General features: G+C 42.5%; 1 protein-coding gene across 1 annotated transcript; it reads left to right on the top strand.

Annotated features, from left to right (window-relative positions):
- Positions 1 to 8,381: 8,381 nt before the first annotated feature.
- Positions 8,382 to 15,101, top strand: LOC115777872 (peptidyl-prolyl cis-trans isomerase-like). Its single transcript, XM_030725895.1, has 4 exons — positions 8,382 to 8,544; positions 10,105 to 10,224; positions 10,348 to 10,520; positions 14,713 to 15,101. Exons 1-4 carry the CDS (start codon positions 8,476 to 8,478, stop codon positions 14,843 to 14,845), a joined length of 495 nt encoding a protein of 164 aa, XP_030581755.1. The 5' UTR covers positions 8,382 to 8,475; the 3' UTR covers positions 14,846 to 15,101.
- Positions 15,102 to 19,138: the final 4,037 nt, after the last annotated feature.

The raw sequence follows: 19,138 nt of genomic DNA, 5'->3' as shown, positions 1-19,138 counted from the left end.
TGTCATCAAAGGTCATGAAAGGTCACTGATCAATGGCGCACTGAACAGATCACCTCCACCTGGAAACCAGCTGCGAGCAGCTCAACAGCTTCTGTTTCATCAGCAGCGGGTAAAAGGTCAAAATATTCCACGCTTATAAAGCTCCTTCAGGCGACTTTTTTTGTGGGAGAAGCTGAGAAGCTTTGTGTGGTTCACGCAGCACCTCAGTTCATCACTGTAGCTCCTGACTCTGCAAGGCCCACCTCCCCAAAAGCCCACTTTCTGCTGCTTGGCTGACCTGCCGAAAAGTATGGAGGGGCGGGGCCTGTGAGCTGGGTGAGATTTTGTGTGACAGACATATGAAACAATCTGTGATGTAATCAGAGTATCCTGCTGACCCACTCGGATTACTTACACCTTACACATGTTAAACTTTCCAACATTTACTACTACTGGCTACACATTTGTTTCGTAACCTGTGAATGAATGTTAAATAACATGTTACTTTTAACTAACCATGTAATGAATGACTTAGATACAGTACTGTTCAAAAGTCTTGAGCCGTACCTCATTTCTTTACATGTTGCTTCTGAGCAGCCAGACCTTCTTATAATGCTTTACAGTGCTCTTGAGCAACAGTTCTCCAGCTTTGGTTCTTTTTACATCTTTGGTTGATTTTTCCACTCGACCTCAGTCCAGTCGTTGTACCCGAGCATTTTCACAGGAATATTTTTGTTAGTTAAGCCTCTGAACTCTGACCTGTGAATCATTCAAACATAAAAAGGCTCCAGACTCAAAGGGTGAACCAGTGTTGTGTCGACACATAGCAAACAGAGCAAAGAACTAATTTAACTGTATATTTAGGCTCTTTCTTACTAGCAGCCTGTCACAAAAACACATCATTTGTTCCGTTTCTGTAGTTGAATCAGTAAAACATACCAAAAGATAACTGACAGCATAAAACAGGATTTGTCCACCAACAAGGTGATTCCCAAAGAGCCGTTAGCTGCAAACTTGGCCTATCTCAGCATGGTGTGCAGCTTGTCCTTAAAAATCTGAGGAAACTGGACACATGGAGGACAGAAGAATAAGTGTGAGGCCTAAAAAAACTGTACAGCACATGAACATTCTCTGAAAGTCACACCGTTAATAAACAGGAACAGATCCAGCAAAGACCTGACACAGGACCTGAGAGATGCATCTGGACCTTCATGGATTCATCTACTGTTCAATGATGCCTCAACAGAAATGGTCTCAGTGGAAGAGCAGCTATCAGGAAGCCATTCATAAAGAAACAGGAAGGAAAGGCTGAGGTATACCACAGTACACAAGAACTGGACTGAACATCAGTGGCAGCAGGTCTGATGGAGGGATGGATCCATAGGCGTAGGAACCGGGGGGGGGGGGGGGGGGGGACGTGTCCCCCCCAATATTGGAGACAGGCGCATTTGTCCCAACCAAAAAATACACAGCAGAGGAGAAAAATACTTGATATTGAAATCTTTAACTCGCGTGCTTTTATTTTGAAGGCACAACATGCGCTCCCCCCCTTCCTCTGAATGGCTCTGAGTGGTTGGGAGGTGGGAGACAGCGGCACGAGTCAGAAACTCTTGAATGAGGTAAAACAGTCTGTCGGGATCGTTGCCATGACCAGAGGCATAGGCGACATATGCGGCTACCACCACCAGGGGGCCCCCAAGCTCACATACATTTGTAATGAAACTTTATGCTAGTGCACTGGTAACATTTGTCTATGCACTGGTAACAATTATCTGTGCATTGGTAACATTTATCTGTGAATTGGTAACATTTATCTGTGAATTGGTAACATTTATCTGTGCATTGGTAACATTTATCTGTGAATTGGTAACATTTATCTGTGCACTGGTAACATTTTGTCCCCTTAGAATTATAAGGTTCTATCTACGTTCTGACCAGTTTTGAGATATTGAGCTTTAAAGATTTTGCACTCTGTATAGCAAAAATTACACATGGAATAAGTCTTGTTCACACATGATTATGAAACACATCCTATATGTATTCTAAATCAGTAATATCAAAATCCTATTAAATGTGCAAATAGGTTTTTTGGGGGTTTTTTTTGAACAAGTAGAACCTTCTCATTCTAAAAACTCCTTTTTTGTTTGGAATTATAAGTTTCTATCTGCAAAATGTGATAACTACTACTGATTTTCAAGGAATGAAAAATAGTTAATAGTTTTAAACCATAAAATTATAGATATAATAGAGTGTCCACAAGTATGGTTAAATCAAATTTAATGAATTCTGTGACATGATCTGTTAAGTTTTTTCTTTCATGGCAAACTGTTTTTACGGACACATTCCCTTCCCTTTACTAGAAGAAGATGATGCTTGACAAAGTTTTATCTTTGAATGTTTCAATGCTACAACATCTCCATCCATCCATTCTCTTCCGCTTATTCTGTTCAGGGTCGTGAGGGGGGGGGGGGTCTGGAGCCTATCACAGCTGACATAGGGTGAGAAGCACAGTACACCCTGTATAGGTCGCCAGCCTGTTGCAGGGCTAACACAGAGAGACAACTATTCACACCTATGGGTACTTTAGAGTGACCAATTAACCCAACCCCAGTAAGTCCATGTCTTTGGACTGTGGGAGGAAACCCACACAGACACAGGGAAAACATGCAAACTCCACACAGAGAGACCCGGGCCAAGGTGGAATCGAACCCAGACCTAGATGTCAATCTAGCTGTGAGGCAGTAGTGTTAACCACCATGCAGCCTTGCTTCACAACATATGTTGCACAATTTTAAAATTGTACAATTAAAAAAAAAAAAAAAAAAATCAAACTTTTCATTAAACTCATGTTGGGAGACTGAGCCCTCTTTTTTCCCATCCTTTATTTTTCCAAAGTTTTCTTAAGATAACTCAACATATAATTATATGAAAACCAACAAGTAAAAATAAAATTTATAATAAATAAATACAACAAAATAAAAATTTGATATAAATTTAGGAGGCGTATACTTTGACATATAAATAAACTCAAATTTCAATAAAAGTCAATAATTTACCACAATGTTTTTTTTTTCCCATTCAGCCTAGATCTTTTAAAATTTTACAAGCTGCAATCTACCTGAAAAAGCATTCTTTAAAATACTGTATAAACATTTAGATTTTGAGTCTGTGTCCACTGAGTACAAAAATCCAAATAAAACTTACCCCACTTAAAAGGTAGATTTTTTTTAAAACTTGGATCTTTAATTAAAATCATTCTGCTATAAAAATGTCACTGACAATGAACTGTTTTCTTTCAGTTGTATTTATTCAGGAAAAATGTAACAATTTCTTTGCCGTCCCTTTTCTGGTGTTTTTTCTTTTACTTGCTCTTCTGGAGTTTGATGACAGAAATAAAAATAGACAGAGCTCATTAGCATGGAACCACTGCTAAGTCATAGAATATATTAAAATCTGAAGTCATTCTTCAATCAATAATATTTTGTGCATGAGGTAACTTATATTATGACCTTTGACTATTCTCAATATTACCAACTACATTGTTTGTTTTTTATGTTAGCACTGACCACAGACAAACAATACAAAACTAGTGTTAGCTCGCTAGCTTCGTAGCTAACAGTGCAAAGAAACAGCTCAGTGCAATCTAAAAAAAAAAATCAAAAGTTAAGAATTTTCCTGCCATTAGTACTTCTGTCTGTTGTCAACTCATTTTTGAAATCCTCAAGCTTCAGATGTCTTGTAAAGAGCCCCAGCTTACTATGAAACATTTTCTCTAGCATCTCCTTTGCTCCTTTGCTTGACATTGTGCTGGGCACCAACATTACAAACAAGAAGCAACCTGATTGGCTCTCTTGTGAACATTTCAAGTTCCTATTGGTTCATAGATAGAACCTTATAGTACCAAGCTAATGCTTGATTTTGCAGATAGAACCTTATTATTTTGTGAATAAAACGCCCAAAATTATATATAATTGAAAAAAAATCTCTTACATATTGTTGAGAAGAGGTCAGCAAATAAGTATATGACAATAACTCAGTTTTGTCAAAAATGTCAGAACCTTATAATTCTAAGGGGACAATTTATCTGTGCACTGGTAACAATTATCTGTGCACTGGTAACATTGATCTGTGCATTGGTAACATTTATCTGTGCACTGTGCACTGGTAACATTGATCTGTGCATTGGTAACATTTATCTGTGCACTGTGCACTGGTAACATTGATCTGTGCATTGGTATCATTTATCTGTGCACTGGTAACATTTATCTGTGCATTGGTATCATTTATCTGTGCACTGTGCACTGGTAACATTGATCTGTGCATTGGTAACATTTATCTGTGCATTGGTGACATTTATCTGTGCACTGTGCACTGGTAACATTGATCTGTGCATTGGTAACATTTATCTGTGCATTGGTGACATTTATCTGTGCACTGGTAACATTTATCTGTGCACTGGTATCATTTATCTGTGCACTGGTAACATTTATCTGTGCACTGGTATCATTTATCTGTGCACTGGTATCATTTATCTGTGCACTGTGCACTGGTAACATTGATCTGTGCACTGGTAACATTTATCTGTGCACTGGTATCATTTATCTATGCACTGGTAACATTTATCTGTGCACTGGTATCATTTATCTGTGCACTGGTATCATTTATCTGTGCACTGTGCACTGGTAACATTGATCTGTGCATTGGTATCATTTATCTGTGCACTGTGCACTGGTAACATTGATCTGTGCATTGGTATCATTTATGTGTTCACTGTGCACTGGTAACATTGATCTGTGCATTGGTAACATTGATCTGTGCATTGGTATCATTTATCTGTGCACTGGTATCATTTATCTGTGCATTGGTATCATTTATCTGTGCATTGGTAACATTTATCTGTGCATTGGTATCATTTATCTGTGCATTGGTATCATTTATCTGTGCATTGGTAACATTTATCTGTGCATTGGTAACATTTATCTGTTCATTGGTAACATTTATCTGTGCATTGGTAACATTTATCTGTGCATTGGTAACATTTATCTGTGCACTGGTAACATTGATCTGTGCATTGGTAACATTTATCTGTGCATTGGTAACATTTATCTGTGCATTGGTAACATTTATCTGTGCACTGGTAACATTGATCTGTGCATTGGTAACATTTATCTGTGCATTGGTATCATTTATCTGTGCATTGGTAACATTTATCTGTGCACGGTGCACTGGTAACATTTATCTGTGCATTGGTATCATTTATCTGTGCACTGTGCACTGGTAACATTGATCTGTGCACTGGTAACATTGATCTGTGCATTGGTAACCATGCACTGGTAACAGTTATCTATGCACTGGTAACATTTATCTGTGCACTGGTATCATTTATCTGTGCATTGGTAACTATGCACTGGTAACAGTTATCTATGCACTGGTAACATTTATCTGTGCACTGGTAACATTGATCTGTGCATTGGTATCTATGCACTGGTAACATTTATCTGTGCACTGGTATCATTTATCTGTGCACTGGTATCATTTATCTGTGCACTGTGCACTGGTAACATTGATCTGTGCATTGGTATCATTTATCTGTGCACTGGTAACATTGATCTGTGCATTGGTATCATTTATGTGTTCACTGTGCACTGGTAACATTGATCTGTGCATTGGTAACATTGATCTGTGCATTGGTATCATTTATCTGTGCACTGTGCACTGGTATCATTTATCTGTGCATTGGTAACATTTATCTGTGCACTGGTAACATTGATCTGTGCATTGGTAACTATGCACTGGTAACAGTTATCTATGCACTGGTAACATTGATCTGTGCATTGGTATCATTTATCTGTGCACTGTGCACTGGTAACATTGATCTGTTCACTGGTAACATTGATCTGTGCATTGGTAACTATGCACTGGTAACAGTTATCTATGCACTGGTAACATTTATCTGTGCACTGGTATCATTTATCTGTGCACTGGTAACATTTATCTGTGCACTGGTATCATTTATCTGTGCACTGGTAACATTTATCTGTGCACTGGTATCATTTATCTGTGCATTGGTAACATTTATCTGTGCACTGGTAACATTGATCTGTGCATTGGTAACTATGCACTGGTAACAGTTATCTATGCACTGGTAACATTGATCTGTGCATTGGTATCATTTATCTGTGCACTGTGCACTGGTAACATTGATCTGTTCACTGGTAACATTGATCTGTGCATTGGTAACTATGCACTGGTAACAGTTATCTATGCACTGGTAACATTTATCTGTGATCAAGCCAGTTTGGCCACGTCCTACGATTATAAAACATATACATATGTAAATTATACATGCAATCATATAAGTGTACACAACACTTTTTCCAAGAAACATTTGAAAAATAAGAAAGTAAAAGATCAAATGGCATTTTTTTTTAAATGCTTTTCTCAGCGTATTTATGGATCTGTCAGGTTTCTGATATGTGTCCCCCCAAATAGGAAACTCATTCCTACGCCCCTGGGTGGATCCACATTTGACATTTCTGGTTCAAATCATCATCAGGAGAGGTCCAACAGTGAAGCACGGTGGAGGCTCTGTCATGGTTTGGGCTGGATCACAGCCAGTGTTGTTAGAGATCTTGATGCAATTATGAACACAGAAAAATGCCATCAGATTTTGATCCACCATGCAATACTATCTGGAAAGGTTCTGATTGGCAGCAGCTTTATTTTTCAGCATGATAATTCTTGCCAAACACACTGCCAGTGCAGTAAAAGCATCCCTGTATAGAAAGACACACAGTGGGAAAGCTATCGGTCAGCTTAAAGCAATGACAGAAAGCTGCCTCTGAGTTCAGGCTGTGTTGAAGGATAAAGGAGGTCACAGCAAATAGTGAATTTGTCTCATAGGGGAGAGTGGGGTAAGATGAGCCACTTTTTACTTTTTTGGTTCTACTGACAAAATTAAATGACACAGGAGTACCATGAAAACATAAATTTATAATTTGGATTGTTGTCTAACAAATTAAAGTATAAGAATGAGTCTATAACAAACAGCTTTGGAAATATGACATCACAAAACAAAGTTTTCCCGTGGCTCAGTTTGCCCTTGGGCACGGGGTAAGTTGAACCAGTTCACAGGGTAAAGTGACCTGTCTATTTTTTCCAGTATTAAAACAGACATAACAAAAAAGTGATTCAACTCAGCTGAACCACTGGTTCAACTTACCCCATGGCCTTTGGCTCACTTTGCCCCATAGCAGCCATTTTGGACAAAATGGTCCAATATAGCTAATAAAGTCTAATCTTTAACAAAATGATTGACATGGTTTTATAATTTGGGAATCCACCAATATATACCATGGATAATAATACCTTAAAATAAATTCATCTTGATATAATGTTCATACAGGAAATGCTAAAAATTTACTTTGACATGGAAAAATTGGTTATTTCTGGAAAAAAAAAAATCTTACTTGTCACATGTACTCCTGTCTTTTTCAGTTTGATTGAAATGGTGTTTGCCACCTAAAAGCAAGGTCACGCGACCCTAGACAAGGATAGTTGCTAATATACAGGGGGTGGGTCATCTTACCCCACTCTCCCTTATGCTGTATTTCCAATTATGGTGGCATCACTACTATCTATTTCACATTTTCCTGCAAAATATAAAGAATGAGGACTTTTGGCTCAGGACTTTTGCACAGTACTGTAGGTGGTATTTAGCATGAATCATTTAATTCATGCTAAATACTAATTTTGAGCACTGCTGGGGCGTGTTCGCTGCTTCCACGCACTCTCGGTCTCAGCTTACAGCTGATTTCCAGACGGCTGCAGCGGTGACGGAGCGCTGAATTCCGCTGCTGTGCCTCGTCTCGAGCTTCCTCCGGCGCAGGGAGCTGAACTTTTACGCGCGCAGTAAACTTCCACGCAGTAAATTTCCACGATGAGTAACTGCGTTCTCTGCAGGAAACATCGGACCGCGCCCTGACCGCGTGACCGCGCTCCCTCCCCAGCCGCCCGCGCTCCGGGCAGCGGCAGCGCGTTCCCGTTGCAGAACTCGATATTCACCACGTCCGCTCCGTCGAATTGAACTGCTCCCATTGGACGCCCGCCCTGTCTGTTTCTGTTATGCGCTGCTTTGGCATTCAGGAGATTGGCTTTTTTCTCCAACTTGGACACCGAAACGGGGCGGTGCTTCACGGAGACAAGGCTTTCAAAGAGCTAAACTAGGGCGGGAAAAGCATAAACAGAAATCAAACATACCGTTAAATATGCTCGCCCCCTTAGAGACCGGACCTTTTTATTCTCGCTGCTGATTGGTTAAAACAAGTTTCAATCTAACACACATGCGTTACCGATTGGCTTGCGGTGACTTCGTGTCTCCCATTCGCGTCTTATATAAATTTTATCCACATCCGCCCATCTTTTTCGGTCCCTGGCAGCCCGTCGTGTTCGTTAGCCGGAAACTCCTCAGCGTCTGTCTCCAGCTCACCTGCTGAAATGGCCAAGCCTCGAGTTTTCTTCGACATCACCGCTGACGGAAAGTCCGTGGGCCGGATTGTGATGGAGGTGAGGCGGCTGCTGCGGTCGCAGGCCCATGGTTGATCCCGGGCCTCGCAGGGGGTGGCTGCTACTGATTTTAGCCGGCCAGTTACCCGCTGCGGTGGGCTGCGGCGCACCGGACCGGGGTCCAGCTTCCGGACGGACCCTCCTTTCTCCTCGTAGCATCACGGCAGCTCGCGGAGCTGTCACACGCGTGTCGGAGGGGCTGTGTGCACGTGTTTGTAGCTGCTCGCTAGCTCGGTGCGCTGGCGGGTCGGAGAGGGCGCTCCAGGGCTGGTTGTGTAGCCACAGGGCCCCCGTTAGCGCTTCCAGTACAGCTAATCTATTAATCTACTGTTTAGTGTTCATGCGGGTACTAAAGGAGCGGACACGTGATTGGCAGACCAGCTGTATTCATTGCGCCGTTGGGGTGTGTGTGTGTGTGTGTGTGTGTGTGTGTGTGTGTGTATTTTTTTTTTTTTTTAATTTAAATTAATCTGGCTGGGGGGTTGTAGTCGGAACGTGCCCCAAACTCTGGTCACATGGAGGCGCAGAACCGCCTCGCTTACCCGTCGGCTAACGGGCGAAGCTAATGCTAATTTTATGGCAGGTTCTTTGTTGCGGCTGCGCAGGCCTTCGAGCGGAACCGGGAAATCGCCGCTGCTCGCCCGGAACTTTCTCCTGCGTGCGGTGAGAAGGAGCGTGTAGACGCGTTCCAGCAGCTCGGCGTAAAACCCCGGTAAGTGGCGCTCCAGTTCGTTAGCCTCTAACTGGGCCGGTTCCTTATTGGTTGGCCGTGGAGACTTCTGGAAGGGTCTTCTGGTTTGGCGGGGGGAGGGGAGGGGAATGCGGATGTAGGGTTCCCGTTCAACCCTTTGTTCCCGGCGTGAACAGAGTTGCACAACCCGAACCGATTTGCGGCTCAGAGGTGCTCTGTTGGCGGGTTCGTGATCGTTCACCCGGGATCACCGCAGGCTAAATGGGGCTAGCGTGTGTGCTAGCCATCCAGCCATTTTGTGCGCACAGCGGCAGCGCGCTATGGGCGTTCCCGACACATGGCGCGGGTAAAAGCTGGCCAACTGGGACAGGCGTAGTAGTCCCGGCGGGTGGGAGTAATCGGACCTTCCTGAGGCTCACAGCAGATGGCTGCTGCATTATGAATGTGTGGTTTGTGTTATGGCTGAGCAGGTGGACCCGCTGCAGCCCTCACCCTGCTGCACCCTCCTCCCCCTGTCTCCGTGGTGGCGTCACTGCTGAGCAGGGCATGCGGAGACTCCATGTGCTGCAGTGCTGCATTCCTGACTTGCAGCTCTTAAGCACATAATAATCTCAAAGTCAGGCTGCAGCTGGGTTTGACTTGAGCGATTTGTCGCACGGTTGCTTGTAATACTGGTGGCGATGTCTGCCAGCAGCAGTTCAGGTCTGTTACCCCACAGTGCAAAGTACAGCATTCCTGATAAACCTTTCCTGGTTCTGGCTGGTGGCCTTGCTTGATGGCAGCAAGCCAAATGTTAGTATCTGCCAGCCAAGCTGATTTCACAAGATTAAAATCATTTCTTCTTTCCAATGACTGAACTTTTTCTGCAGCTCCGTGCAGATGTGGTGCCCAAGACTGCTGAAAACTTCCGTGCCCTCTGCACCGGTGAGAAGGGATTCGGCTACAAGGGCTGCACCTTCCATCGCATCATCCCTGAATTTATGTGCCAGGTGAGGTCACAGATGGAAAAGTTGTTTTGAGAAATTATAGTAGCTGTAAGAAGACAACCCAGTACTCTTTTTCCTCTTTGCATTACTGAACATGTGATCTATAAGGTGTTTCTGCTGTCCTAGGGTGGCGACTTCACCAAGCACGATGGAACCGGAGGAAAGTCCATCTATGGCAACAAGTTTGCAGATGAGAACTTCACCCTGACACACACCGGCCCAGGAATCCTGTCCATGGCCAACGCTGGCCCAAACACCAACGGGTCCCAGTTCTTTATCTGCACTGTCAAGACAACATGGTACTCGCACACTTGGGCCAAAGCTTCAGAATCAGTACTATGTAGTACTAATACTTCTGTGTTATATTCTGGAGCATAAAATACATTTTTCTCAAATGACTGAAGGTAACAGTAAAATGCAGAAATGGGCCTTGTATCGTCCCCCAGAGCCCCATTTTTAAGCAAGAATGTCTGCGTGACATTTTATTTCTTCAGTCAAAAGACTTCAGAAGGCCAGAAACTTGATCCCAACCAGCAGCAGAAAGTTGATTTTAAATGTAGTCGAATAACCAACACAAAAGGTTAAATGGGTTCAAACAAACTGCTTTAAAGTAACTAAGAGGTAAAGAGCAAAATAGGGCTGCAACGATTCATCGACGTAATCAATTCGTCGACTACAAAAATTCGTCGACGTGGAATTTCAGCGTCGAAGCAGCATACTTTTTTTTATTTTTTTTTTTCAGATTATTCGATTACCAAAATAATCTTTAGTTGCAGCCCTAGATCTAAACTACAGCTGAGGTAAATGTAAAAACATTTTTTATGGATGCCAAACTATAAAAGCCTTAAAACTGATATCTTAAAGTAGAGAAGTTTAAGTAGGATTAAGTCACTCTACAGAAGATGGGTAAAAATGATTTGTAGGGGAGGTGTTAGTAAAAATTTAAATATATTAGGGCTGCAACTAAAGATTATTTTGGTAGTCGACTAATCTGTCACTTTTATCGATTATTCAGCGATTATTTCAATCTTAACTCACCTGTTCAAGCCTGCCCACCTGTTAACATCACCTTTTCCTCTTATCACAGGTAAAATAATGACCCATAAAAATACGAGTTTGAAACTAATCCAAATATTTTAACATTAATGTGACCATCGCAGTAAATATCAAATAAACAATGCATATTAAAGTGAATGCAACTTTTATTTTTAAATGAAAATATAATGTGCAAATAAATAAAAATGGCCTCTGTCCAAAAGTTCAAATAAGGCTTAAAAGTAAATCAAAGTTGTTGTTTTTTTGTTTTTTTTTTTTTTTTTTTTTTTTTTTTTTTCTGTCCAAAACAGCTGAAAAGTTTACAGGTGATTCAGTTCATAGAGGTTTACTATTCAGAACTAAAGCTGATATTAATGCAAGAAAAAAATATAGGAGCCAACCTAGCCGCTCTTATTGTCCTTCACTTGTTAGCTAACATAACTGAAATGGCAGCGCTTGGAAAACATTATCCACGAGAGTTCGTTTCCGACAGCTAACCTAACTGAAACATTAACAGGTAACAGCGACGCACTAACGTGCCCATCCAGTGCTGACGTCTCAGCTCCAGGGTGCCGGCGTTTTAAACGCTCAGCACTGCAGCAACGCTGCCGTGGAAGGAAAGCTCTGCTCTGCACATCTGCATTGAGCTTTATTTTAGTTTGTCAAATGCTCCCACACCTTTGACAGTATCTCCATTTTCTTTCATTTTCTCCACCCTCCTCTCTGTTCACATTATTCTCCTTCGTTGGTGTTGTTGGCAGACAGTGGAGGCAATACTGCCGCATATCTTCCTGTAGTGTATTGCAGTTACAAAAATCACATGATAAGCAGAACAAAATAGATGAATGGGTTTAAATGTATAATGCTTCAATGATGAAATTCCACATTGGCAAATTTTTGTAGTCATTGTCGTCAATTAAGTCGCTGAACTGTTGCAGCCCTAAAATACATTGAGCTAATTTAAAAGGTAAAACAAGCTGAGAAGTTAAACACAACACATTAATGTCTTACAGTTTATGCTAAAGTGTTAATGCTTATAATTATGACAAACACCACTCAATGAGGTCAAGGAGCAAAATAAATCAAATGCCACCAAGTTTCTAAACGCAGTTATTAAAAGTGTAAGACAATAAAGGTTTAGATGAATATAAAGCAGAAAAATGAGTGTCTCCAAATGACCACAGTGCACCAAGCTTCAGTAAATCATAACTGTAGCTCCACGCTGAAGGATTTTAACCTTTTAAACTGAATCCAAGCTGCTTGGCCACGATTCACGAGGTTTAATCGCAAGAAAAGAGCTCGATTTAGAAGTTCATTGCCATCTCAATGTGACGTTTTAATCAGGCTTCACATTCAGCTAATTGGGCTTTAAACAAGTGATGAACTAACAGGAACAGAAGAATGACTGGTCTGTAGAGTCTATGGCTGTAACACGAGTCTGCAGCTTCCTATCAGATCAAGCTCTGAAGGGTCGAAGAAACACCAGTGAGAGTTCAGTCAGGTGACTTAAAATAGACCTGGTGACAGACAGCAGGTGGAGATACGACAAAAGCGGGAGGCGAAGAAACATTAGACTTCTTCCTGAGATGGAACATCTGGGCCAGGATGACCTGCCTCCTCTTAACAATATGTAAATCATGAGTTTGAGGAGAATTGTTAGGAAAAAAGAAATGTGGCATGTGGATAATCAGACTGCACTGATAGGAATCTCTAACATCGCACTGAGTGGCCGTGTCAGATCTGCAAAGTGCAGCACGTTCTCACCTGGTTTTATGTCAATCATATCAACAAGAAGAAATGTGTGAATTTTAGAGAAAAGGGAACATTTAGGGTCAGTGCTCACATTCACAAGGCTCTGCCCCTCAGTAATGAAGTGGAGTGGAGCTGACCACCTCAGCAGTGTGAACACCGCGACTTTCTCTGGGATCAGATCCTGCAAACCAAGCTGTTGCCGTGCAGCTGTTTATCAGACTGTCAGAACACACTGAGGAAGAAACCAGAGCAGCGTACACATTTACCCCTTCATGAGCTCAGGGGCGGCTCCGACCTGACAGTAGATCATATTCGTGCTGCAGCTTGGCTGGTTGTAATGATGCAGCTCTCCTCTGGATATTTCCTGAGTCTTAGTCCTTGGGACCTCACAGTCCCAGCAGCTTCTATCAGCACAAGCACACTGAGCCTCCTGCAGCCTCCCCTCTGGTCTGAGCTGCTTTCACACACAAACGAGTAAACCTAAGTTTCCTCTGCTTTATTTTGAGTGGTGAATGACTTGCTCCCTCAGTGGGTCTGCTGGTCTTTGAGCTGCTGGTTATTACTGAAGTGAGCTGGTTGTCTTCATGGCACACAGTCGGCAGGTCAGCTGGTGGTTGCGATCCAGGTTCTCCATCCAGAGCGGCACCTGGAACCAGATGTTCCAGCGGTGAGACATTCAGAGTCCAGGCTGCTGTTCAGATTTGGAGTTTCAGCAGCTTATGGCATGACTGAAATATTTGATGTGCACCACTGTTATCTGTGTTATCGGTTTTTGTGAACAGTCTGATGGGATGGAATTATTATCGCTTCCTAAAGGATATTTCAGCGTCTCCTAGGGCTGCAACTAAAGATTATTTTGGTAGTCGACTAATCTGTCAATTATTTTATCGATTAGTCCACGATTATTTCAGTCTCACCTCACCTGTTCAAGCCTACTCACCTGGTAACATCACCTTCTCTTCTCACAATTAAAATAATGACCCATAAAAATACAAGTTTAAAACTAATCAAATATGTTTTTAACATTAATGTGACATCAAAAAATATACAATAAACCATGCTTATTAAAGTGAATTCAATTTTTATTTCTAAATTAAAATATAATAAAAAATGGCCTCTGTCCAAAAGCTCAAATACGGCTTCAAATTCAATCAAAGATTTTTCTGTTCAAAACTGAAAATTTTACAGATGATTCAGTTCATGAAGTTTACTATTCAGAATGAACGCTGATATTAATGCGAGAAAAAAATGGGAGCCTATGTAGCTGCTCCTACTGTCCTTCACTTGTTAGCTAACATCACTGAAAATGTGCCGCTTAGCAAACATCATCCATGAGAGCTTGTCTCCGGCAGGTAAACGAACAGAAACTTTACTGTGCAAACATTAACAGGTATCATTGACGCACTAACGTGCCCATCCAGAGCTGACGTCTCAGCTCCAGAGTGCCGGCGTTTTAAACACTCAGCACTGCAGCGACGCTGCCGTGGAAGGAAAGCTCTGCTCTGCACAGTCTGCATTCACACAATCACATAATTGGAAGATGGATGGGTTGTAGACATTAAAATTCCACGTTGACTGTTTTATCGTAGCCAGATGAGCAGGTGTGACGATTTTACTTTAAAATGAAGTCAGTTTCATTTATTAGGCTGCTTGAAGCTTCTGTTTGTTGCCGTGTCCTGACGGCGTTCTCTTCTCTGCACGCAGGCTGGATGGTAAGCACGTGGTGTTCGGCAGTGTGGTGGAGGGCATGGATGTGGTAAAGAAGATGGAGTCGTATGGCATTAGCAGCGGGAAACCCAAGGCCAAGGTCGTGATTGCTGACTGCGGGCAGCTCTGAGCTCATCGCCCTTCATGCCTGCCCTTTAGCCACTCCCTCTTAGGCGCCACCCCTCCACAGTTCAACATTCCTATTGATGGAGATCCCCTTGGCCCTGCCCCTTTTATATTCTGTTGAAATCTTGTTGCTGCATTTGTGACTTTGCCTTTTGGAAGTTTCTTTTGCATTAACATTTTTTTCCACCAAGTCCTGATGGTTTTTTTGTTATATCAAAAAAAAGAGAGAAAATAAACAAATGATGCCTTGACAATTGAAATGTCTGTTCTGGTGTTTGAGTCTCGGAGCTTGCGGTCTCAATGCCACCACCCTCAGAAGGGGCATAACCCTGTTAAATGTAACCTTCATAAAGGCCTGGTGTGATTCTGAATTTTAGAAATAAACCTAAGAACATGTTCACCTGGGAATGTGAGGTCTAGAAACTCAGATTCAAAGCCTCCTGAGCTGTGACAGGAAGTGGTGTTGGCATTTAAAATGCAGCCAGAATGACTGCTGCAGAGATGGCTTCCAAATAAAGTTAATCTGGTGAATTACTGCTGAGCTTTGGGGCAAAACTTGTAGGTGATCAATCTGTAATCCGTCTACACTTAGTAGTGCAGCCTATTTTAAAGTCTTTAACTGGTTACACCTGCTGGTAAACCTGTGGTACTGCACCTGTGCAGGAGCTCAAGCCCACAGTGAGGAGCAGGTGTGAGCATCAGAGGTGGCAAAAGCACAAACATTCTGTACATCAGAAGTACACATGCTTGTTTTAAAACATACTCTGGTAAAAGTTAAAGTACTGATTCAGCTGCTTTACTGAAGTAAAAGAAGAACAGGCTCTGAAATGTACCTAAAGTAAAAGTAAACTCTTTGGAGGACGTTTCTACCAGCTAGTTTTGTGTAAACTAACTGATGCTGTTATATAATGGTATAAACTGAAAATACAAAGATTATGCCAACCTAAATTCTAATGAATGTACTCGGCTTGAATCTGTTACCTACATTGAGGGTGACTCTGCCTCCACACAAACACAGATATTAGAACAGTCAGGGGTTAAAGTGTGTTTCAGCAGGTGGGGGAACTCTAAGATCAGCTGTGGTGGCTCAGTATTTCACAATATGAAAAAAAAACAACATATATACAGATCAATATCTGATTTTTTTTTTTAATTATTACATTACATATAGGTTTTAAATTTATAGTTTATCAAGTGTCACTGAGCAGTCCTTACCTTTAAATCTAACCTCTGCTTCCTCTTTCTTACACCTTTCTCCATCTCTGAGTGAACTTCTCTCTCTCTCTGGGAAATACAGCAGCTTTAGCTAGCAGACACTTACAGCATTATTACAGTATTACAGTACTGTTTGTACTTTGTTACTTCCCACCTCTGGAGGTGACACAGCTCCAAACTTTGCTCACAAAGTTCAATACAGCATTCAGGCCGAAGACAGTGACCCACGTACCTGAGTTACATAATGTAGGAGGGATATGTCACTGAGTGCTTTTTTAAGAAGCCAAAAAATGAAATGCAAAAACTGAGAATGTGCAGGCTGATGTGTGCAGATGGATATAATATACACTGCTCAAAAAAAACAAAGGAGCATTTTTTAATCAGAGTTCAGCATCAGGTCAGTTAAACCTCTGGGATATTGATCTGGTCAGTTAAGTAGCAGAAAGACTTCTGGATTTCTCAACACACGCTCTGAAGCTTCAGCACAACAGTCCCATCAGTAGAAGGTCCTTAACCCATCAGCAGGACCGGTATCTACTCCTTGGTGCAAGGAGGAACAGGATGAGCACTTCTAGAGCTACAAAATGACGTCCAACAGGACGTCATCTGTTGTCTCACTAATGGCCCTAACATTGTCAGGCATGCATATGAGCACGTGGAGGCAGTGACGCAAAAAGTGGGTATGCAGTATATGCAATGCATAGGGGCGCCGCACAGGGGAGCGCCAAAGCAATGAAGGGAAATTATTTCTCTAGTGGGTATTTTCTGTATTTAACAGCTGTGCATATGATATGATCAATAACAGAGGCACGGCGCTGATTAGGCGTCCCTGTGCTCCTTCAGGCGCACAGAGAACGCGCTCGATCGCGACTGTTTTCATTTGTATCAAGAGGAGGCTTTTAAATACTCAGGTTAGCTTAAGTTACTAGTAGTAAAATAACAGGTCACTGTTCTGCAACTGTGTGCTGTAGTGAGGGTGATGATTTGGAGTTGCTGCAATGAAACTGGACAAAGTGTTCTAGCCTGGTGCATCACTGTCTTAACATCGTTTACATTTACATTTTCATCTCCATCAAACGATGTGGCAGCCTTTCATTCCTAACACATTACCCAGTCCGCATCAGTATAGATATCAGCAGGATTTTTTTCTTCCATTGAGATTCATTTTCAAAGCGTTCCTTTCATTTTTCAGATCAGTGTATATGAATAGATATATCTGTGTGGAGTTTGTAGGTTCTCCCTGTTCCTCCAGATTCCTCCCACATTCTGAACCACAAACCACAAAGAAATATTTCTGGATCTTCACATATAAAAGCCAATTTCACAAAAGCAGTAAGAGAACCTGAACAGGTCTCACCCGAACACCTATTTTAAAGTCCTTCAGCAGAGGGCGCAGCTTTCAGCTTTCTGTGTTCTGGATGATCAGTCATGAATCAATAAATACTTTCCACTGTTAGCAGAGCAGACCAGATCAGATCAGATCAGGGTGGCTGTAGCTCAGGAAGTAGAGCAGGTCACCTACCAACCGAAAGGTTCACGATTCGATTCCTGGCTACTCCAGGCTGCATGCCAGTGGCGCAAAAAGGGGGTATGCACTATGTGTGATGCATAGGGGCGCCAAAACGATGTGGGAAAATATTTCTGTAGTTGCATTTTCTGTATTTAACAGCTGTGCATATGACATGATCAATAACAGAGGCGCTGCGCTGATTAGGGGCCCCTGCGCTCCGTCACCTCCCCTCCTCCTGTCCCATTTAAAGACAGTCCGTAAGTTATGTCATAGAAGTCTTGTATTTTATAAGTCCATGAATAAGTGATCTGCACACATGAACACAGTAAACGTTGAGAGGATGCGGATGGTGCGTTTTGTGTGTGTGTGTGTGTGTGTGTGTGTGTGTGTGTGTGTGTGTGTGTGTGTGTGTGTGTGTGTGTGTGTGTGTGTGTGTGTATGGTGTTCTAGCTAGCGGTTGATCGCAAGGCGCCGCGCCGGTCTGAGACGCTTCACTTTCGGAGCTCTGCTGTCTGTGCATTTAGCAAACAGGAGCCCGCCCCGCGGACTCCGCACCGGCTAGATCGCTGCTTTGATCGCTGCTTGCGCCTGAATTATTTCACTGCAATTTACAATCTACCACAGCGCAGGGGAAGTTCACAATGTGCACGTTTGGTGTCCCTAAGGTCACGCGCACTTGATTTCGCGGCTGCAGAAATCGAAATGACAGCCAGCATGAATGAGAAGTAAGAAGAAAAACGAAGATCAAATGGAAATTTCAGGAATGAATTAACAGGAGTGGATCATGCTGACAAGTTTTTTCCACGCCTCCACTGTCTGTGTGGTTTTACTGGCTGTGCAGAGAATGTCAGCTGCTATTTTTTCCTTGCACCAGCGGTGGAGACAAGTTATCACGCGGTCCAGTCCCCAAAGCTGCAGGGACGCATTATGATGCTTCATGAGAAAAGTCGACTCAGCCATCTTTCATCCCGGAGCCCTGCTGAGGCTTTTCCTTCACTTTCTATGAACTGACAGATTTCCTCAGGCAGCTCATCGCACCTGTGTAATAAGGCGCGTCACCAAATTCCGAAGCTATTTACTTCAGAAAAGACTGAAACTGCCTCTTACAAAGTTCCCTGTCTGTGTTACGGTGTTTATGACGCGTTCTGTCTTCAGGACTTTGCTGCGCAGCGTTTCCTGCTGTGTGACGCAGTGATGCACTGTCAGCTCACCTGTGCAGGTCTCCCTCTTCATCTTTTCCGTATCTGTCCCACCAATCCGCTCTTTCCCACGCAGCGCAAGTGAGGAAAAGAGACAGATGGTTTACCTCCGATGTCAGCGTTCAGGTCTTTTGCCTCCCACCTGTTTGGAAAATCCCTGTTTTCCACTTTTCGTTTGGTCATTTTTTGGGGAGTCAGGCAGCTTATGTGTCACTGTAAAAAGTGCTGACCGATGTTTTATCCGCTGATCACTGATCAATCGGCAATAGGGAAAACGGGTGGGCCTAAAAATGTGTCCGCATACACCTCAGAAAGTATATAGCTGCGCCCCTGACACAGACACACAGTGTTGTTATCTCACATATGTGATGTT

Source organism: Archocentrus centrarchus, unplaced genomic scaffold (genome assembly GCF_007364275.1).
Source record: "Archocentrus centrarchus isolate MPI-CPG fArcCen1 unplaced genomic scaffold, fArcCen1 scaffold_82_ctg1, whole genome shotgun sequence".
Lineage (NCBI taxonomy): Eukaryota > Metazoa > Chordata > Actinopteri > Cichliformes > Cichlidae > Archocentrus > Archocentrus centrarchus.
Note: the sequence above shows the minus strand (reverse complement) of the source record. Positions and strands in the feature narration are given on the sequence as shown.